The sequence below is a fragment of the Talpa occidentalis genome, unplaced genomic scaffold (assembly GCF_014898055.3).
Source record: "Talpa occidentalis isolate TD23 unplaced genomic scaffold, MPIMG_talOcc4v2.1 talOcc4.16, whole genome shotgun sequence".
Classification (NCBI taxonomy): Eukaryota; Metazoa; Chordata; class Mammalia; order Eulipotyphla; family Talpidae; genus Talpa; species Talpa occidentalis.
The window spans coordinates 46,092,722-46,116,761 of record NW_023601653.1 but is presented as its reverse complement, the minus strand read 5'-3'; the positions used below and the strand labels follow the sequence as shown (position 1 = coordinate 46,116,761).

The 24,040-nt window shown below is 37.2% G+C and overlaps 1 protein-coding gene across 2 annotated transcripts in view; it reads left to right on the top strand.

Moving 5' to 3' along the window:
* Nucleotides 1–24,040, top strand: part of PDZRN4 (PDZ domain containing ring finger 4) — a 393,965-nt gene that overhangs the window by 229,716 nt on the left and 140,209 nt on the right. The window contains exon 1 of one of the 2 annotated variants that reach the window (XM_054696296.1): nt 5,437–5,766. The exons of the other annotated variant lie outside the window; for it this stretch is intronic. Coding sequence (XP_054552271.1) covers nt 5,698–5,766 — 69 coding nt within the window. The 5' untranslated portion in view covers nt 5,437–5,697. Of the gene's footprint in view, nt 1–5,436; nt 5,767–24,040 lie in introns of those variants that run through there. 2 annotated transcript variants of the gene reach the window in all.

Genomic DNA, 24,040 nt, shown 5'->3' with positions numbered 1-24,040 from the left:
GCTAATGTCAAGCAAGATCCAGATAAATGGGATGCATCTGTCAATCCTTGTGTGTTCTTGAGTACAGTGTCAAATGACTGATTATCGAGGAGTATTGGCTAACTGCGGGTACTTAGCTGTGACATAAAAAATATTTTGGGAGCCTCCCTAGGGCCTAGAGGTTAAGGCTTAGCAATATCACCACCACTGCCAGAGTTCCATCCCCAGCCTGGGAGCTGACCCACATAGGACTCAGCAGACCTCTCCTGTCTTGCCCACTGCTCCCCTCAACAGTGTATTTGAGTCAATTCATGTGTTCTGTTCCTCATGCTGTCTCACGTGAATCCTCTCCTCCTCCACAACTCTGGTCTATACCCCATTCCTTCTACTAAAAAGAAAAATACATACATAAAGTTTACATTTGTAACCACATATCACTTCCCTTATTTTAGGCCACATCGATTTTTTCAAAGTTACTCTCTCTTTCCCCTCCCCTGCTTCTCAGCAGTAGCCACCATTTCCTCAGCCCAGGATCAGGTAATGTCATATTGATGGACTCCTGCTTCCTCTGCAACACAGCTGGTTCAGCAAATCAGCTAGGAATTCAACTGCAGGATTTGTAATTGGAGAACTGAGTTCAGCTTCCTTTACTGAGCTTGACCTTCAGTAAGTGGCCATTTCTCTGAGCCGCAAGTTCTTTATTTTCATGATGGAATAGAAGATGTTAACATTTAGAATATGTTAGGGACCTGAATATGTCTACTCAGAAGTGGCCAAGCATCCCCTAAAATGAATGTGGGATTAGGAGGAGGAAGGAAATGGGTAAGCTGGGTGTCCAGGTAGGCGGCATGTCTAGTTGGAAGGTCTATGATTATGGCAAGGACAGAGTCACCTACTGAACTTTCTTACCAGGAGAGGAAAAGAACTTCAGGGTAACTGCAAATGCAATAGAGAAAATGATTGTATAGTCTTTACAGCAACTGCCACAGCCTCAGAGGGATTCAGAGTCCTATTTGGATTATCTCTGTCACAGTAGTAACTATACTATGTACTACATAACCACGGGAATGGGGCAGATGCTCTGTTTCTTTCGTAAATTCATTTGTAGGGCCTTGCTGTGCCACCAGGCACAGCGGCTTGAGCACAGTGCTGTGAAGCTGTCCACAGCCTCTGCAGCATGGGTTTGATTCCCAGCCAGCCAGGGAGATTCCCACATGGTGCGGCAGACCTCCTCTGTCTCGCCCGCTGCTGCCCTCAGCAGTGTAGTTCAGTCCATCTGCCTGTTCTGTTCCCCGCTCTATCTCTGGTGAATCCTCTCACCCTTCTGAGCCTCTTGCCTGTACCCAGGTTCATGTATAAAAATAAATAAATCTTTTAAAAATTCATTTGTAAAATATTTTTTTTTGTATAGAGCAGAAATTTCTAAAACAAAGTAAATTAAATGAATTATTACAATATAATGTGATCACTTTGTGAAATCACTCTCCGGGTCACAAGCTAGAACATTGCTAGGCACACTGGAATTTTTTCATGGTAACCACCATCCCAACATTTCTAGTAGTCTCACATTTTTATTTTTATTTATACTTTTAGCGCCCAAATGATATGCATGCCTGAAAATACAGTTTAGGAATCTGTGTTTCTAAATGTTTTGAAGTCTCTTAATCTCTAAACTTCTCCATCATTCTTCCCTCAACCTCACCCTCCCTCCCTTCCTCGTGTTCTCTCTCTCTCTCTCTCTCCTCCCTCCCCCACTAGAATATGTATCAATCTATGTAGTCTGAGTTTGTTTCTCCAAGGTATAGATTATTTAATTTATTTTAATTGCAGTAACATTGGTTTACAACACCTTATGTGATTAAGGGGCATATGTCCCAACACCATTTCCACAACCAAAGCACCCATATTCTCCACCATTGATGGTTAAGCCCCCTCCCCACTTATCCCCCCATTCCCACACCCCCCCACCTCTAGGTGTCTTAATTTTGTAATCATATTTCTAGGGTTTATTTTGGTTCAGTTTTATCTGTTTCTTTTATTTCATTTCTTCACATACGATATATGAATGAAATCATACATTATTTGTCTTCCTCCTTCTGACTTGCAGTATACACTGATTATGTTTCTCTGTCATTTGCTTCCCATGTAATTTGTTCACTTTGGGGGAGGCTGTTTCAAAGGGGATGTAGTTTTCCACTATCAAGTGATACATAACAGCCAGTTATCTCCTACATGCTTGTGAGTGTCTCATGTCAGAAGTCATTAATTATCAGTACCTAGATCCACTGATTAATTAAGAAATTGCTGACATGGGTGTGTGTTGTATCATTCTTTATTTATTAGCTGTAATAATTCTATAAGGAGAAACTCCCTCTCATCCACTCTTTAGTTACTTGTTGGTACAGCTTATTCAAGAAAAACAAGGTAAATGCTGGGTTCCTTCCTTATGTTTAGTTCTCATTTAGCCTTCTACACACCAGCCTAGATCTTGATGAAAATGTGTCATATTTATTAATTTTTACTTTTATTTTTTATTTGTTTGCATATAAGAACTGGGGTGTAGGCCAGAGGTGAAAGAGTGAGAGGATTCACCAGAGACCGAGTGGGGAGCAGAACAGGTGAACTGACTGAAATCTACTGCTGAGGGGAGCAGCGGGTGAGACAGGAGAGGCCTGCTGTGCCTTGTATGGGTAGCTCCTGGTTGGGAACTCAGGCTGTAGTGGTGAGAGTGCTGAGACTTAACCAGTAGGCCACCAAGGAGGTCCAAATGTGTTATATTTTAAATATCACTGCTTTTGGGGGAATAACCAACACAAATTAAAGATAATTAAAAAAAATAGCTATATCTTGAAATTCATACCCAATATGTGTTTTTACACTTCAGTGAATTTTTTCCAAGAATATGGACATGGGTCACAGGCAGCATTTGATAAATGAATGTAAAAGCTGCCCTTACTTTCTAAAATAGAAACTGAAGAACAGGAGACTAGAAATGCATAAAGAAAACAACCAAGGGCTCCCTGGTGGCACAGGAAATTGAGCACTGTGCTGTGAAGCTGTCCGCAGCCTCTGCAGCACCAGTTTGATCCCTGCTGGCCAGAGAGATTCCCACATGGCGTGGCGGCAGACCTCTCCTGTCTCACCCACTGCTCCCCTCAGCAGTGTATTTTTTTAGTCTGTGGATTCTGTTCCCCGCTCTGTCTCTGGTGAATCCTCTAACCTCCTGTGCTTCTGGCCTGTATCCCAGTTCTTGTATAAATAAATAAATCTTTAAAAAAAAGAAAACAACCAAGAGAAATTGCTGCAAGAATAATTTCACTTTGAAAATGCTCACTTCTCTGGAATGTTCACTCTTTTTCATAAATAAGAGAATACTTTTTAAAGCTACAAATTGTTTGATTTTTCTGTAAAATCCAACAACAAAACTCATGAAAAGCAAGTGCCAATAAGCAACAAAAGCTTTGATAATTAAACTTCCTAATTAGCTTTCAAAACTGGTTGCATAGCTAAGTTTTTATCAGCAGAGAAAGCAAATAGTTCTTTGATAGATGAATGAACCATCCTTGCCTTATTGTATTCTAATTCCTTGATTGACTTTTAAATGTGTAGCATCACCTATAACTCTTAATTCTTTCACAGCTCAGCAATACCTAACTCTTCCATGAATAATCAATGCTTGCATTGAGGATATGAACTCCAAACTTCATGCAAAGTCCTTTAGAAACTCAGAGAAAATTAAAATCTTAAAAAAGCATCAAACATATATTTTTACAACTGCATCTGAAATCGCTTTTGGTGTTGGCCACCACTGATTTTCATGAAGCCCCCCTCAAATACCAGCACAAAAACATTCTTTTCATAAAAGAATCAAGATGATTAATATCCATGACTTGTGTTTTCTAATTTGCAAGAAGTCCTGATGAACTTTGGTCACAGGCAGTATTCCCAATTATGATGCCACTTTCATGTAGGTCTCTCAGCTTGGCTTTTATCCAGCCTGTTAGGTGAAATTAGGCCCAGAAAATCGGATTATTACATCTCAGGGGAAACGACTGATAAGCAGCAGATGATTGCTCCTCTCCTTGCTACTTGCTGATGTTGAGGTGTTGCTAGTTGCAAAGCCAATTTGTTAACAATTAGTGCTCATTAGAATCATTTCCTGTTATCGATTCTGAACATTTGACAAAGCACTTTTAGGAAATTGTACCCCCAAAAGTAACTATCCATAAGTGTTGAGCAATTAAAAATCTTCAGGATCCAATGTAATTCCTAACCAGAGTCATCAATTTCCAAGTAATTATTTTTGCTTTGGAACCCACCTGCTATCTTGTCCAGTTTAAAGATGAGCTGGAACAAGGACATACTTCTTAATTAGCAGAGGTTGTGGATGAGTCAGTATAGAAACAAAAAGAATTTTCCTTTATTATCTGCTTTTGCTGTTTGTGGTATATTTATAGGGGACAAAAATTGCCATCTTGCAAGACAATGTATCTGTCTGTGAGAGCGTAAAATTAAATATATTACCTCTCTATTATATAAACATCTAAGTTTAGTTTTTAAGTCTGTGTTCACCTCTGTACAATGTGTACTCTAAATATAGCATTATATGTGGAGTCCCTGTGCATTACATTAGAATTTAAATATTGCTAATGTCAGCTTTCTGAATTATTATATATGACTTTAATAAAATTAGCATAAATGCTATATGTATTTGAAATTTGTCTCAGAAAAGGCATTGCATTTATCTAATTTTTAAATATAGATCTACATGCATTACACTGCTGAAAATTTATATTCAATAGACATGCCCTTATTACCTAATTAAAATATTTATTACCTGTACAAGCATCTTCTTCTCCTATTGCTTAAATGTTCTTTATTTAACTGAAAAAATAATACCTTATTTCCTTTCTAGTAAGAATGGTCTTTACATAGGACTACACAATTATTTTTGTAGAGTCATAATTGAAACCCTAAATGACACCCCTCCCTTCTAAGTCCTTTCCCACATCACTCCCCAAATTCCCCCTTTGCTTCTGCTTTTATTTTACAAATTTAAATAATTGCATCTATTCATTTTCCCCTCAACTCAATAATGCTAGAAATATTTCTTCTAATTGTTGCAAAACATGGAGATATGAACCAAATATATTTCTTTTCCTGAATTTCTTCTTCCCACATTAAGAGCTTACATCAGTGGAGAAATTAAGTGTATGTTCTTTTTAAAAATGCCCTGTGCTCAACCCTTCTATCCTTAATAAACAGAGATGGTATTGACACAAGTGAATTTTGTTTAACCACTCTACATTTGCTTCTTAATTAGTGAATATTCATCTGTCATCAGCAGCATCTATGGCACCCCTCCCTGCTAACATGTTCTGTCATAAATAATCAATGAGGTACTATTAATATTCATGAGCTGGAATCTGTGTAGTCATGTGCACTGATGCAGAGACAGGGGGAGCGTTGCTATGAACTGACTGGAAACTCTGTGTGTGTATCTGTGAGTGCAAGATACTTAGGAAAGCGAAGAAGAGCATGCATGCTCCACACACCAGCCTGGCTTGCGCTGCCAGCGAACGCGGTTTGTCTGTGTTTCTGGGCTGAAGTGACTGATGAAAAACAGTAGTCAAGTCTGGATGGTGATTCCCTTTCAGTTCACTTGCCTTTCAGTTCTGGGGAAATTAGAAGATTGGCTCTCTCCCTCTGCTTCTTAGAATGGGCTGCAATTTGTGCACTTTTCAGAAAAGAGAGGAACACTACAAACTGCTGTATGAAGTTTCCCAGGTGAGTGCAGGGTCTGATTCTGATACCAGCAACTAAACAGCCAGGCTTTGTGTTGGTCTGAAAGATGGTAAATGAATTGTGGCTAGCTTTATGTTTTCTTTCAGTGCATTTCAGGATGAAGGGCAGACTTGCCGGTTGGGTTTTTTTTTTTTTTTTTTTGGGTGGCAGTTTTCAATTTCCTTGCCACTCCCCCTTCAGATGACTTCCTGTGAGATTCTTTTAACATTTTTTTATTCTACTGCCAAAATGTCAGTCAAGGAAAAGGAATAACACGGAGATCCATGTCTGTAATATTTTGAGACACCTCTTTCATTTTGGAGTAGTGTTGACATTTGAAAATCAAATGTATCATTGTCTGCATAAATCCTGGGATTTAATGGGTCTGTGATCTGTTATTTTGAACAGACAGGAAAAGTTTCTTGCCAAATCTTGTTAGGCAGAGGAATTATTTGATTAATTATGAATTTTTACTCTGATTTAAGAAGAAGAACTTGCCTAGTTATATTGTCTGAGAAAAATATATATAATGCCGTGTCTTGGCCTCAAAGGACATGAATGAATTTTATCACTTGTTCATGGATTCTCTTTAGATATATCTTTTTTGTTTGTTTAGCACTAGAAATTCGCTTCAAGAGCTTATTACACATCTGTATGTGACCTAGGAAAGAGTGGATAAATTCAGACATCACTTTAATGTATATCTAAGGGATTTTCAGAATCAAAATAACAAAACTATATTCTAGCCTTTATAGTTTTGATAAAATTCTGTTATTTCAACATGTTATTTAGGCATCTCTCCCTGGTGCTATTTGCTCAAGTCCCAATTTCTTGTTCGGCGAAATAAAGTTTATTTCTCTCTTCTAGTTTGTCCCAGATGTTAACACACCACCACTTTTGTTTTTAGATAATGTTGCTGATGAAAGACAATATTTGGAATGTTGGTGGTCTGTGGGCACAGCAGTAGCCAAGTGCCCACTGCCTGCTGGTTCCCTCAGATTCCCCCTGACGTGATTCATTTCACAGTGGGCTAATTACAAAGTGGATTTGCTACACATGAAACAGCCTCCTCAGTTGCAATGTTAATGCACATTTTCATGGTAATGTGATCAGAGGCTCATTAGCCAGTTTCCAAAATGATCCTCTGCATTAATTAAATATAAAAATGACTCCTTTATCACCATAGAGAGGAAAAAGAAGATTAACATTGTTAATTACACCAGGGGCAATACCTTTTGCTTCATTTTTCACTACAAACTTGCAAGGATAGGCTAAAAGCATATTCATTGCCAGGCAAGCTTGCAATCACTTGGACTCATGAAAACAGTCTCTAGGTGGAACACTTTCCTTCAGTTTGGTTTGCTGGATTTTTGAGTTCGAGTATTGTTTTTCTTCTGGTGGTAGAGGAGCAGGGGAGTGGATGAATCAATCTGTTTTCTTCTCTGAATGACTAAATTGGTGCAAAAGTATAATATAGAGGAAGTGGAAGGTGCATCCTCCCTGGTTATGCCAGCATTAAGTTGTTTATATTTTAAGCAATCAAGCAAGATTGCTGCATTCAGAGAGGACCACTGCATTTGTTAAGGAGCAGGAGTCTTTGTTGTAGATGTTTGCCTGTGAATTTTGCCTCTAAGTGCTTCCTAAATCTTGAGAAAATAGATAAGCCGTACTCTTTATTGCTTCCACCTGTACTCCCCCATCGATATAATTTATTTCTCTACACCCAAGTTGAAGTACTTGTGATCTTTAATAAAGGGGGTGAAAAATGGAAGCATTGGCTTCCCTTTAACTGGCTTTTATTAGATAAGTTAAAACCCCCGCTGAAAGGTCCCACACTTGTTTGTTCCAAAGGGACCCCCCTCATTTGTCCCCAGCTTTGCACCCTACTTTATTGAGTTAACAGAACAGATAAGATATCAAAGGAAACCAGTGATAGGCTCATATAATACACTGGAGCCCCGTGTGGTGCTGCAAACTAGTTTCTATTTTTATTTGGAGGATAGGCAGTCCGCCACACATGAAAGTGAGTGTGTGTTGAACCAGCTCACAGAGCACATAGTTGCCCTCCTAAGAGAGGAGACTATTTACAAAAGTGGCATGACACTGGAAGCTGAGTACTTCTAGCTGGTCTATTAAAATAAATTAGCTCAAACAAACATTAACACCCGATTGTCCAAATCATATTTATCTATAGATTTGTAATTCTCACATCAGCTGCCTTTCTGTTTCTTTTGTTATTATTTCTTGAAAGCTAAGGCAAGTTAAAGCTTACCAGGAGATGTGATCATTTAAGATTAGCTGTGAATCCTGAAGGCATGACTGAGAGCAAAGTGTTTATTCCTCTGTAATAGAATCATTATGTTTTTTGAACTTTTTTCACATTTTTCCTTCTAGATTTAGTGATGTGATAATGTGGGCCAAGTAGAATACAGTTTCAGGTTTATAACTGTAGTAAACAAAAGCAAATGTGCTGGCTGAGGAGTCCAGTGAATCAGTCAGAATGGTATGCTTAGGTGTGAAATGAGGTCAAGTTTATAATTTGTTGCTATTTTTTTTTTCTTCTATAGAGGAGCTAAGACTCTCAGTTGGCAGGAGAGAGAATGGCACCTTAAAAAAATGGTTTTCAGCTGGAGTTGGGCCAGTGAGACTCCACTGTGACTATAGTTACAAAAATCTAGGATTTGGGTAAATCCAGTAACCTTCACACCAGGCAGTTTTCATATATATCCTTATGCATCTATTAATTTTTGTATGTGCCAGGGACACAGTTATTATCTGCAGTGACTTATTTTACTCCAAGTAAGTCATTTATTAACCTCTTAAGAATTAATAAATAGGTAATTTGAACAATGCCCTTCTCCTGACACAAACAGAATTGTAGGTTTCATATTAATCTGATTATATAGTCACCTGCCAAGAAAACTACAATTTCTTGTTTGGTTTTCTGACCTTATAAGAGATTTATTTCCAAGTGAGAGTGTATGGTAATATCTAAGTCTATTAACTTATTTTTCATACATAAAGCAAATATAATTTTGATTGATTAATTGAAATTATCACTAGGGTGTTCCTTGGTGTTAAACAATGTATTAAAAATTAGGCAAGTAGTTAAAAGTTCATACTGTAAACCTGAACCTGTTTATAAGAGTCTATTAAAATCCTATAATGTGATACGTAGGATTCTTCTCTTACTTGACTAATTAGAGAGGTGAAATGGCCTTCAATCCTGGAAAGGCAGAAGCACAATAGTGCTAGCTCTTTGAGTTATGTCGTTGATATGACCACTGTCCTCTCCTAAGTACACACCTCAGCACAAGAGTTGATTTATTCATTTGGCTGACTAGATACAGTTCAAAAGTCTCGGCCAAAACCTGCATGCATGAATTGGTAACATAAACTGAAATAGAATCTGCACTGAAACAATCTTTTATTGTTACAATATCCACAGCAGCTACCAGTGAGCTCTTGCTGTTTTCTAGGTACTGAGCTAAGCACTTCCCCACACCTTCCTCCCTAAGGATCATCTTGTTTAATCCTCACAGAAAAAATAAGAAGTTATAGGATCACTTCCCATCATTTTTAAATGTTAAGGTCATCTTTATTGAACAGTGGGTTTCTTGAATCTCTTGTAATCTCCCTTCTCTAATCTCTCTTCTCCCAGTGTCCCTCAGAGGAAAATTTATTTTCTCCTACTTTGTAAACCCAACCCCTAGTGTCTCACACCTTCCTTCTCATTCTTTGTCATCCTTTCCCCACATTCCTGGCTCTAATGAAAGCCCCAAAGTCTCCCTATCTAGAAAGCACTGAGTTCAAAGGGACACTCTTGCTTTCTTGCTCCACTTAGTGAAATTCTAGTTCTTGCGCTCATTCCCAGCTTCAATTCCTGCTTTCTCATAATCAAAATCCCTTCCATTTACTCTATGATATCATGGTAAAACTTTCTCTTATAATCTGTCGGTGTGCTGCTCTACCCTGAATGCTGTTGCTGGAGGAATATTCCTGGAAAGTATCCAATGACTCTGACTTACTATAAAATAAGCCGACTTATCCTAGTATAGTCAAGAAACTGCTTCACTGGTGCTCAATTCCTTTGTGATATTTTTGCTCTCTGATCTTTCCTAATGCAATGTATAATCCCTCCAGACCAATCTTTTTGCTTTTCTCTTTCAGTCAGCCTCCCAACTTGGACCCTTATTCCTTTCTCTCCTCTCTATGGAAGAAGGCTCTCTATATGCTTCACCTCTACCACTGTCTGTTAACACTGTCACTTTGGTTCAAAGTTTTTTGCAACTACTGATTTAAAAATATTGATCTCTCCCACCTTGGAACTTACAGTATTGTGCTTGTATATTGACAGCTCCTTTTTATGTTCTTCTGTCTGGTATTATGATCAATTGTGTGTGACTGAATTGTTAGCGCTTTGAGGACAGGTCAGGTGCTTGATTGTCCTTTAACCCCCCACCCTGTCGGCAGAGATTCACTCTTGTCCACCAGGATGCTTGGATGCCCAGAGCCCCCTAACCTGCCTCAGCCACAGCTTCTGGTGAAAGACCGACCTCTCTGCTTCACTCTCAAGAGTTGATTTAACCTGGGCCAGGCACCTGGCACATATATTTGAGGGTTCAACTAGGCTTGTTCTTAAGCATCAGACATTTTTTAATGGGAAACAGGCAATTAGTCAGGAAATTAGGATGCAAAGGAATTCAGAGAGAGAGGGGAATTTTCAGGCATCTTGGGCAACTTGGATGTGTGGGTGTCAGATCTATGCGGATCAGATTCACCAAGAGAATCAGAGACACTGGAGAAATAGAGCGTGTGGATCTTGAGAAAGGGAAACATAAGGCATATAATAGCTGTTCCTTGGAGTAGTCTCATTTTCCTTGTTTCAGTACATTCCTATAATAAATTCCCATTTATTTTAATTCTTTGAATGAGATGTCTATGCCTCACAGTCAGAAAAACAAATGAAGATGCATCACAAGAATGTCTTGCTCTTGTCCAACACTTTGCAGGTGGCTCAATTGGTTCAATTGAACAAACTTTCTGTAAGCTCTGATTACCTGATATAGATGAAGTCCTGTTTTTTGCCAACAGAAATGTGAAGTCAGATGTGAGCAAGAGATGCAGCAAGAGGGGGACACATAAGTTCAGAATTTTCATATGAATAAGTGAAAAATTGAATCAACAGCGATGCTGAGAGGCTACCACAGGATTGCAAAGAAGTGCAACATGATGGGACTTTGGGAAGTGTGGGAGGGAAATGGGAAGGAAACCAAAAAGTAAAGGGTAGCAAAGTCCAAGGAGGTGGCAAATATTTGATGGGTATGAATGGCTTGAAGAGGGGAGTCAAGTCATGTGTTACTAAAACCTGAAATGGGAGGCAGGATCCTAGGATATATGGCCTGAGAAGTGGATAAGAACAGAGAATTTTGCCTGTCCTACTTTTATGTTTAGTTGGTGGCTTTATTTTTGTTTTTAAGGAAAGTGGTACTTCTGATAATGGTGATCAATGTGGACTTGGTTGTTGTGTGTGCCTGGGGACAATTGGGCTTGGTTGTGTACAGTGTACTACTGCAAGGCTACAACCAGGGAGATAATTTTACAGACTGTTGCAAAGATAAGTTAGTGGTGGAAAGAATGGGGAGGACAGAATTGAGAACCACCAGGAAGTAAATTCCACAGGTTTCCTGCTTGTGAGACAGAGTAGGTGTAGCGAAATTTACAAAGCAAAACAGGATAAGTGAGTTTTGGGAATGGAGAGAAGGCTGTTGAGTTCATTTTGGGCTATCTAAGCAATGTTCTGCAAGATGGTGAAAGTTCAAAACAAAAACTTAGCATATAAACATTTGTTGGATGAGATCACCCATAAAGATGTAAAATGTGAGGACAAGATTAAAAAGTGAGAAGAATTATGAGCCAAGGGTCTGATGTTGACAAACAGGAAAAAGAGATGACAGAAAAAGAGAATGTGCAGAAAGTTGTGGGAGAAGCCACTAGAAAGAATCTTTAAAAATGAACGGCCAGTGTGATCAAGCACAACATGTCTTTGGAGTTAAGTACGTGTGATGTTCTATAAAGGTCTTGTTACCTCAGCTGCGGAGAGTGCTATCATGGCAAAACTTCACCTGTCAACTACCTTAGGGGTCCTGTTAACTGCAGAGGGTTCCCTTACCCAAGGTTATTCTCCTCCCAGGAGACCCACCTCTCGTAATGGATTGTTGTAAGTGAATAATGGACCTGCCATCCTAGCCTGTACCAGGACACTATGAAAAGTAATTCTAGCTCTAGGGTCCACTACAATTGTTGGACCTTCATCATCATTCAGTTCTCCCTCTCCCTGTTTCTTTCTTCTCATTTCCACAAAGGAAATGCTCCTGGCAAACATCTTGCACCTAAGCTGTATCTCAGAATTGGCTTCCTGGAGAACCTAATCTGGACAGAAGTCAATGGCAGTGATTACAGACACTTGAGTACAAGAATGTGGATGAAATCCAGAAAGTGGTATATTTAAAGCAGAGGTCAAATATACTTTCATGATGTTTCTATGAGTGATAATAGCTGATCAAAAGTTGCATGTAACTTTTCCAAACAAAAGTTGAATACATATTTCTTTTTTTAAAAGATCTATTTATTTATGTATACAAGAGTCTGGGGTATTGGCCAGAGGTGTGGGGGGTGAGAGGACTCACCAGAGACAGAGTGGGGAACAGAACAGGCAGATTGACTGAAGTACACTGCTGAGGGGAGCAGCGGGCCAGTCAGGAGAGGTCTGCTGCACCATATAGGTTGCTCCCCATCCAGCTGGGGAATTGAACTCCTGTTGGAGAGGCTGGTGACAGCTTCATAGGTTGTGTCTTAACACCTTGCGCCACCAGGGAGGCCCTGAATGCATATTTCTTAACTTTATTTTGAGGGAATGCAAAATTACTTAAAATTGTAAACATTAAAATGAAAGACATTTTTACTTTTGCTTTAAAAAGATAAATTGATTTCACATCTTTTTTATTGTGTTATTTTTATCAAGGTAATGTTAGTTTACAACACTGTATATGATTCACAGGTGCAGGATCACACCTGTTATCACACTATATCCACACCAAGGCATTCATAGTCTTCTACAGCATACTCCCCATTTTGCCTCACGCTCCTGACAGGCCCCCTTTAGTAGCCTCAATACTGTAGTCATATTTCTGGGGTTTCTTTTAGTTTAGTTTTATCTGCTCATTTTTTTTTTGTTTCTACATACTTCACATATAAATGAAATCATTTGGTATTTGTCTTTCTCCTCTGACTTAACTTCACTTAGAACAGTCCCCTCCAGCTCCTTCCATGTTGTTAGAAATGGAGAGAGTTCCATTGTGTGTATATACCATATCTTCTTTATCTACCCATATATTGTTTGGCACTTAGGTTGTAAATAGTGCTTCAATGAATATAGGAGTGCATATATCCCTTAGAATTAGTGTTTTTGCCTTCTTTAGGTGGATATCTAGAAGTGCAATTGTTAAACCCATTTTTAATTTGTTGATAAATGTCTATACTGTTTTTAATAGGGATTGGACAAATATACATTCCCGCCAACATTTTATGAAGTTTCCTTTTTCTATGTATCTTCACCAACACCTGTTATTTCTGTTCTTTTTAATATGGGCTGTTCTCACAGGTGTGAGGTGTCTCACTGTGGTTGTGATATTCAATTCCATGATGATAAGTGTTGATGAGCATCTGTTTCATGTGTTTGTTGGTCACCTTTATGTCTTTCTTTGAGAAATATCTATCATTTCTGCCCCCCTTTTTTTGGATTGAGTTGTTTTCTTATTGTTGAATTTGTATGAGTTCTTGGTTGATTATGGATGTTAGCCCCTGATCAGATGTACAAATAGATTCTCCCACTCACTAGGGTGTCTTTTCATTTTAATGATAGTTTCTTTCACTGTACAGAAACTTTTTAAATTTTATGTAGTCCCATTTGTTTATTATTGCTTTGGTTTCCCTTTGGTTTCCCTTAGTATCAAGGTTCCATCACTGAAGCCAATGTCATGGAGCATTTTGCCTGATTTCTTCTATGCATTTTACTTTTTCAGGCCTTTAACTTTGAACCATAATGTTCACAATCATAACATAGTTATTTAAAAAATATGGATTTAAATAGAATCTCTCTTGTCTAAGACTTGAAGAAAATTTTACATGTTAGTGCTTGATGTGGGAAAATCTGTTTTATGAAAATATTTTAATGAGTACAATTAAGTTAGGTACTAAGTGCCTTTCCTAGAAGAATCAGAATATCACATTTTATTTAAATGTACATATTTAATGAATAATATTTTATCACTTACTGAATTGATGTAGACTTAGAGACAACAAACTGTCTCTAATTGCATATCTTTCTATTTAGATAAAACACTGTAGGAAAATATTTTCACTGGTTTCATTTAACACTCAAAGGGACATGCTGCTGTAAACCTAACTAAGATAATGCTGAGATATTTGACTCTTCAACACATCTGAATTTGCTGGCTAAGTAAGATAATCGGATTAGAAAATTCTTTAGTTTCTATTTCACTCATTTTTAAAATACATGAACTTATTTACATAATTGCTTAACATAAGTATTTGTTCTTCATTTCCAGTCATGTTTGATAACAACAGATGAGCCATGTATCTTTAGCAAACAGTGATTTCTGAACTTTACAAGAGGAACTATTTTTGAAGATTAGCTGATAGTGAAAATCCTTATACAACACCTAATCACTGTTGAATACCTTCATTTATATAGAGTCTCATATACAAACAATTAATTAGGCATTCAATCAATCTTATTAAATGATTAAGAAAAGCACAAAATTAATTCACTTGGTACTCAAGAATAGGCTCCTGCATTATAGTTCTGTGCACTATTCTTTTCCTTGAAATGGTTATAATTTATGGAGGAAGGACAACAGGCAAAAGGCGACAACAGGACTGGATCTACGTCAAACATGCAGTTTTTTATAGACAGTGTTTTCTCCCATTATCCAGCCTAGGCCATGCATCATAAGAATTTTAGGTGCTATTCTTAATAGATGTCTTTTTCTTATGACTCATAATGGCTTAGGTATCATTGGGTGGTAATTTTGTCTTCACATTTAGAATTCCAGATAATTCAAGTGCAGCTGTGTTTTTCATATCTAAGTGCAACATTTCCTAAGTCATCAATATAAACTGTCCTATCTCTATCTCCCTTCCAGCTGTATTCATTTCTTCTTTCTTAATTCTATCACTCCCAATGTGGAATAACAGCTTTAAAAGGGTTATTATGATGAGTTCATTGTTTCCTTCAACAAGAAGCTTAAAAGGTAGTGGCCCCATATTCTCCTATGTTTCAACATATAACATCTAATTGCAAATTTGCATCATTCTGTAACAAGCTGTAAATCTTACTCTATGGTTGTTTGGGTCTTGATGAAGTACCCCCCCACACATACACACACACTCATACACACTCTGCATTATGAAGCTTTCTAGGAATTGTAGGATTTTTTTTTTTTTTTTTTAGAAATTTCCTCTCATATCACTGGAAATTAGATTTTTTCTGAACTAACCTCTCACTTTCAAGTCTCTTTAAGGATCTGTTTCAGGTATCTTATATACAAAAATAAAAGGCCCTTTCAAGAGTATTTCAACAAAGAGAACTTCTAAAATACTTCAAGTGGTTTAAAAAATAATAAATGCACAGATGAAAGAGGGCTATTGTAATCAGTGATGGTAATGTTTTCCTATAATTGAATCATGGTAAAATTCATATGTTCATATTTTTTAAAGTAAAAAAAGTTTAGGAAAGAATATTTCTCATTGAATAACCACAAATAATTCTGCTTTGTGCCCTGTGCTAAATAGCAAGAGAGGTTACAAAAGAGGCATAAGCAAAGAAATCAGTCTATAAAGACTATTATCATGAATCAATTAGAAGACAAATATAGAAATGCATCACACTAACACAGCAGACATTGCAAAGAAAGAATAGTTTTGTATGGGAAAAGATGGTCCAGGAATCTTCATGGACTATCTGAGTATTGGTTCTTACTTGGAATGACCTAAGTTTCAAACCAAGGTTCATTTTTAAATTCAGCATAATTCTATATCCATTCAACTGAAGAGAATACATTTGAAGACCAGGATGTATCGTAAAAGCTGAGTAGTGAGAGATAACTAATAGGATGTATGGTGGAGGTGAGAATAGGAAGAATAATTCACTAAAACAGCATATAGGATGAGAATAGTTGAGTCTTGATCTCCAGGCAGAAATGAATAGACTTGGTACAGGTCACTGTACACCCTACACATGGAATAAAATAATTTCCAAATCAATTTAAATAATATAATAAGTGCAAATATCATTTGCTTGACACCTTTTTTAAAGATTTATTTTATTTATTAATGCATACAGGAACTGGGGTCTAGGTCAGAGGTGTGGGGGATGAGAGGATTCACCAGAGACAGAGTGGGGAACAAAACAGGCAGATCTACTGAAATACACTGCTGAGGGGAGCAGTGGGCAAGACAGGAAAAGTCTGCTGTGCCATGTGGGTCAGGTCCCAGGCCGGGGATCGAACTCATGTCACAGTGGCTAGGGATAGCTTGATAGTGTTGAGGCTTCACCCTTGTACCACCAGAAAGGCCCTGCTTGACACTTTCAAAGAGAACAATCATGCTAAGTTGACCCGCAATGTTAAATTTTGTCATTTACTTCTCATGTGCTCTAAGTGACTCATAGTGTTTGGAGTCTGTTTGGCCTATGACATTGTGAGCCTAAGTATTAGGACAATAGGGAAAATGTTTCACTCAATGGCACATGGGGTATTTGTGTTTGATGTGTACATGCTGAAGACCTAGGTCAGCATGGTACATAGTGGAGGAGCTGTACATAAAAGAAAGAATGAGATGTTGGAGTCAAGCAATAGCATCACTATTTCTTCCTTGATAGTGAATTAGTTATGCAACTTCGTTGAGCCTTTGTTTCATTGGTTAATATCAATCTTGAAGTGTTTTGTTGAAGCTTAATGAGGCATACCACTTTCCAGCAATGCCATAACTTGTAACTTTTAAGATTATCATCTCATTTCAGTCTAATAGTGACATTGTGAGGTAGGTAATATTCTCCCCACTTTACAGATCAGAAAACCAAGACAAAATTATCAAGTGACAATTTCATATTGTGAGCAAGGAGAACACCTGGAATACAAACCATGTTCTGCCTAAGGTCAAGGCCTATGTTTATTTCATTGGAGATATCAAGTGTCCCCTCCATATTTAGCCACTTAACTAATCCACAAAAGCTGAGTACCTGAGACATAGCAGATTTTCAGTAAATATTGATAAAGGAAGACTAAAGAAGAAATGAAATGGAGAAAAGAAAGGAAAAAGAGAGGAAAGGAAAAAATAGATATTTTACTTTAGAAGGGTCTAGAAATGCCTTTTTTGGTGTAAGAAAGAGAAGTAGGTAGGTCTTCTCCACTAGCTTTCCCACATCTCTTAATAGCTTAAATTATATTACCTTACTTATAAAAGCCTCATTTTGGGAAAGTGACTCAGCCCTTGTCCTCCTGAGAAAAGGAAAGCCTTTCCCCACTGCTAATAGATCCTTAGCATGAAAGTTTCTTCACAGTCTGCTCTTGTTCCTCATATTGTCTTAACTGTCCAAATATCAGCCAATCCAAACTATAATTCTTATTTGAAAACAATGTGATTTCCTCCATCTCTTTGCCTTTCAATGTAATATTCTTTCCCAACCCCCATATGTGTAAAATTCCCAGCCCTTTCTACTCATCATCTCCAAATCCAAGAAAGAGTAAGTCACTTTCTAATGTTCCTGCTCAGTTGTGTTTTACAACTTGAATAGAGTCAGATATTTCTAGTTTGTGGTTAGTTTTTCTGCATCTCCATGGTTCTACTTTATCTTCTAGTTTCTCAATCACTGCAGATATTAATACCCACCAAATCAAGGAATAGCAGTAGTGACATAGCTAGAAATCTTCTTTTATCATATCTCAATGGTTCACTGAACTGTCTTTGAAAACAAGGTAATTCAAGAAACTATATATATTCAATATTTTCTTGTTTTTAAAGATGTTGTTAAAGGGACTCCCTAGTGGCTTAGGGTTTAAGTCTCAGCACTATCACTGAGAAGGCCTGAGTTTGATCCCCAGCCATGGAGCTAACCCACACAGGGCCCAGAAGACCTTTCCTGTCTTGCTCACTGCTCCCCTTGCAATGTATTTCAGTCAATCTGCCTGTTCTGCTCCCCACTCTGTCTCTGGTGAATCCTCTCATCCCTTCAACTCTGGATTATACCCCTATAATAAAGAAATAAATTTTTATTTATTTAAAAAATAAATAAAAATCTTTTAAAAAGTTATTAAGGTATCATTATTGTAAGGCTTTACATCAAATTTAAGAACAGTTGGGAACACATAGTATTGACAAGCTACCACCTTTATTTTTTTTAAATAAATTTTATTTTTATATTCAATTGCAACCCCCTGATTTTGACCCCAATCCCTCCCATCCCCGCCCCCCAACCCCCATAGAGTGTCTCTGGTTCATAGTTGCTTATTGATTTTGATGTTCACTTTCTTATAGTTATTCATTTTTCCTGGTCCCTTATTTAAGTTTTCTAGATTCCTGCTATGAGAGAGACCATCCAGTATTTTTCTTTTTCTTTCTGGCTGATTTCGCTGAGCATGATCCGTTCCAGCTCCATCCATGTTGCTGCAAATTGCATGTGTTTATCTTTTTTGAATGCTGAGTAATAGTCCATGGTGTATATGTACCACCTCTTCTTGATCCAGTCATCTATTTTTGGGCATTTGGGTTGTTTCCAAAGCTTAGCTATTGTAAACAGTGCTGCTATAAACATAGGGGTGCCGGTGCTCTTTGGAATTGATGTTTCTGTGTCCTTTGGGTAAATACCTAGGAGTAGAATTGCTGGATCATATGAAAGCTCTATGTTTAGTAGGTCAAGAAGTCTCCACACAGCTCTCCATAGTGGTCAGACCAGTTTGCACTCCCACCGACAGTGCAGGAGAGTTCCTTTTTCTCCACATCCTCGCCAACATTTGTGGTTGCTAGTATTTTTAATATGTGCCATTCTCACTGGCGTAAGATGGTATCTCATGGTAGTTTTGATTTGCATTTCCCTGATTACAAGTGATGTTGAACATTTTTTCATATGCCTGTTGGCCATTTGCATTTCCTCTTCAGAGAAGTTTCTTTTTAGCTATTCTGCCCATTTTTTGACAGGATTATTTTCTTTGTTGTTGTTGAGTCTCATCAGCTCTTTGCAGATTTTTGGGATCAGTCCTTTATCATTAGTGTTGTGTGCAAAAATGTTCTCCCAGTTGGTGGGGTTTCTCTTTGTTTTGGTTATTGTCTCTTTTGCTGTGCAGAAGCTCTTTAATTTGATGTAGTCCCAGCTGTTTATCTTTGCCTTCACTATCACTGCTTTGGGTGATGTGTCTGTAAAGATGTCTTTGATGTGCAAATCACGTAGTGTTTCGCCTATATTTCCTTCTATGTATTTTATGGTTTCAGGTCTTATGTGTAGTTCTTTAATCCATTTTGAGTTGGTTTTTGTGTATGGTGTGAGGTAGTGGTCAAGCTTCATTCTTTTGCATGTAGCGAACCAGTTTTCCCAGCACCATTTATTTCTCCAATGCATATTCTTTGCTCCAATGCATATGCTTTGTTCCTTTGTCAAAGATTAGTTGACCATAAATCTGTGGGTTTATTTCTGGATTTTCTATTTGATTCCATTGGTCTGTGTGTCTGTTCTTGTTCCAATACCATGCAGTTTTGATGATTATGGCTTTGTAGTATAGTTTGAAGTCTGGGAGTGTGATACCTCCATTCCCTTCTTTTTTTTTCAGGAGAGCTTTGGCTATTCGGGTTTTTTGTGATTCCATATGAATTTCATCAATAATTGTTCTATTTCTTTGAAGAATGACATTGAAATTTTGATTGGAATAGCATTGAATCTGTATATTGCTTTTGGTAGGATGGCCATTTTAATAACGTTTATTCTTCCAATCCATGAGCAAGGGATGTCTTTCCATTTCTTTGTGTCTTCTTCTATTTCTTTTAACAGTGTTTTATAGTTTTCTTTGTATAGGCCCTTTACCTCTTTTGTTAGATTTATTCCCAAGTTTTGATTTTTTTTGTTTTTATAATAAAAGGGATGTGTTTTTTTTTTTATTTCTTCTTCTTCAGATATATTGTTTGTGTATAGGAAGGCTACTGACTTTTGCATGTTGATTTTGTATCCTGCCACTTTACTGAACTGATTGATGAGTTGAATTAATTTTTCTGTGGAGTTTTTGGGGTTCTCTATGTATATTATCATATCATCTGCAAATAGTGATAGTTTGACTTCTTCTTTTACTATTTGGATTCCTTGTATGTCTTTCTCTTGTCTGCTACCACCTTTAATATACATATTGATTGCAAGCTACACTTCAACTTTAAATAAGATATTGGAGAGAATTTAGGCCAGAGGGAAAATGGTCTTTGCTTTTCTCATAAAAGGCCTTGACCTTTCCTTCACCCCTCCTATTTTCCTGTTTCTTGACCTCATCTACCAATCTTAGGATTTCATTGCCCAGGTTTATGTAGCTACAGAATATCAGATCCTTATCTTAAAATCTCCAGTCATGATGAATAAAGGGGGAATTTTAATTCCTTAGTTATCAAACTGGCCAACAAACCCAGCTGTTCATCTTTCCTTGAATATCCCCACAGTTCTTCAGCTCACTAAATTGTAGTTTTTAATCAAAATGTGTTTTAGGAATCCCTTTCCTTGGAAATCTTTCCAGAGTCCCTGAACTTAACAAGGCCATTTATTTATTTTTTCCAAGTACACCCCCCTACTTTCTTTTGTCACAACTGGTATTAAATGGCCTTGTCCCTTGGTTGAATTGCATGATTTTCACTGATCTCTGAATCTCTGGAAGGCAAAAACCCTGTCTTCAATCTAATGCAGTGTTTATATTGTTGTTTCTTTTTTTTTTTTAAGATTTATTTATTTATTTATTTATTTATACAAGCACTGGGTACAGTCAGAAGGGCGGGAAGGTGAGAGAATTCACCAGAGCCAGAGCAGGGAGCAGAGCAGGCAGAAGGATCGAAGTATACTGCTGAGTGGAGCAGCGGGCAGCAGGAGAGGTCTACGCGCCATGTGGGACCCTCCTCCAGTGGCCAGGGAGTAGCCGGGGATCGAACCAGCACTGCAGAGGCTGCGAGCAGCTTCGCAACCCAGCGCTCAACCGCTGCGCCACCGGGGAGGCCCCCTATTGTTGTTTCTTAAGGATGAATGATTAAATACTAAATGAATTCTGTGTATAGAATGGTAAAATCAAGGTGACATAAAAAAAAAATAAGAGGATACATTTGCCACAGGATGTTACTAGCCACTGTCTCCAGGAATAGACTTGTTCATAACTAACTATGGTATAAGATACAATATTAGTTCAATGAGAGACAAAGTAACAAATTATTAGAGGAAATAATCCTGGTAAGGATTAATGTGCTATAGATGAAAGCTGAAACAAAGCATCTAACATGGAATTTGTGTTGTTGTTCTGTATTAATTAAATGAATTGATTATTAATTCAGTAACTTGTTCATTTCTTTATTTTCTGCCTTCTGTGCTGTAAAACTGAATTAGCTATTTTTTTTAAGAATTATTCCTTTATTGTAAGATTTATGTTTTATTTAGTTTTGTGTAGAAGAACTAGGGTAAAAGCCAGAGGTTTGGGGGGTAAGAAGATGCACCAGAGACAGAATGAGGAGCAGAACAGGTAGATTGACTGAAACACATTGCTGAGGGAAACAGAAGGTAAGACAGGAGAGGTCTGCTGCACCAGATGGGTCAAATCCCTGGCCAGCAATCGAACTCAGGCCCTTGTGGTGGTAGTGCTGAGACTTAACCCCTAGGCCACCAGGGAAGCTTCCTGAATTAGCTATTTTGTATCAGAATTATTGCATAGACAACTTCTTTTTATTTTAGATGATAATATCTATCATTGAAATATTAAAGTATGGCTAAATTATTAAGCTTTTTAATAGATGTCCCTTTTTAATATAAAAAAGTAAAGTGATGATTGTAAAATGTATTAGCATATGCCTGATTTTCCCTGCTGCTGCTGCTGATGCCTTTGGGTTTCATAATTAGTTTTGCACTAAAATGAGGTCATCTCCAACTGCAAATATTCCATTTAAGATCATATTTAACAATAGTAGCTTATGAAAACCATGAAAATCATTTTTACAACTTTCAACTCTATTTTTTTAAATATTTATTTACTTATTTATGCATAGAAGTACTGAGGTGTAGGCCAGAGGTGTGGGAGGTGAGAGGACTCACCAGTGACAGAGTAGGGGCAAAACAGGCGGATTGACTAAAATCCACTGTCATGGGGAACAGCAGGTTAGCCAGGAGAGATCTTCTGGCCATATGTGGGTCAGCTCCCTGGCAGGGGATTAAACTCAGATTATGGCAGTGATAGGGCTAATATTTAACTCTTACACCATGAGGGAGACCCCACAACTTTAAACTCTAAATAGAACCTAGTCCAGTTCAAAAAAATACTAAAAATAATTTTTTTTCCAGTAATTCAAAATCATTCATTTCACTCATATGTTTTTCTTGCTACTTGTAAAAGACAGTTTCTTTAAATCATAAACAATATAATAAGAGTAAAGATAATCCCCAAATCAGTGACGTTTTCAGCAAATATTCTAACTCAATGACCCACAGATGATTTGATATAGCAAATGAGCATATGCAGAAGTTTAGATTTTGATTTTGAAAATTTTCTTTGGAAATCAGGATGAATTTCTCATTCCTGTGAATATTCATTCTGAATTGTGACCAAAATGCCCACCATATTTACCATGTCAGATTGTAATCTAATTCAAAATGTGGAGTAATCTGAAGTGGGAAGGAGGGAAGATAGATATTTTTATTGTGTTGCTTATCGTGACCATTTCAGTAACTATATATAAGGGTGCTATAATTTTACCTGAGATTAAGTTACTAAACTTTCAAGAATTTATAAAAGTTAAGTAAAAAATGTTAAGCTTTTCAGAATTATACCATATTATATTAATATTTATTGCAGTTTAGTAGAGTTGAGAGAAAAATTATACCTTGACAATTTTATTATTATTATTATTACTATTATTATTTTCCTTCAATAGAGTCAAATTTCACTAGATATGTAATGTAGACTAAAATGTGTTAGAAAACCTTTTCTCTGAATTGGCTTAGATTATGGGACTTAATTTAGTCTTTCCCATTTTTCCCTTCTGAAATAAAATGTGACCAATAAATACCAGTAACCTCAGCAGATATATAAAAATTACATTCATATATATATTATATATATATATATACACACATGTATAATACACACACACATATTAGATTATTCAGGGATAAATTTAAATGGAGTCTGTGACTGCCAATTCTTTTTCAGGTATGTGATACTGTCATTGCAGTCTCTTGAAAGCAAAAAAAAACAAGAGTCTAGATTTCAGGAAAATGAAATTGTGTTTCATAACTGATTAAAAACAACAGTGATAAAATCATTGAAACAAACTATATAAATAGCCTCTCCAGTGATTTCTATGCAAAATGATATTCATGAAATGATCTTCATGATGGATTATCATTTTCTGGTTGAGTAATTGACACTTTGTCTGGAACTGATGCATACAGCTTGTTGGTAAGCACACCCAGTAACAATATTGTCAATGTGCTAATGACTGTCTCTAGTCTTCTCTCCTCTTCCTCCCACCATAAATACCTGGTTCTCACCATCCACAGCAACCACAAAATAATTTTTTTTTTTTCACTTTATTTTATTTTTATTGGGTAAACATTTGTTTACAACATTGTGTTTAGATGTCTAGGAGCTTCCCTTTCTGGTGTTAACACATGACACCCACCACCAAAACACACATAGCCCACCACCACAGTGCACTGTGCTTTTTCCCACTTCATTCTTGCCCTCGCTCTTCCTCCCCTCTGGTGCCCTCAGTTCCATAGTCAGCTTTCTAGGGTTTGTTATTACCTTGTACATGCCATCAGCTTATAAGATATGAAGTATAATACAAGCATCACATAAAACCATTATCATTAAACACAAGTATTCCTATACAGGAATGATATGTATGTTTATATCATTCATTTTTCCAATTAAAAATAATTATATATCTGTGGGCCAGATACTGTCCTGAGATA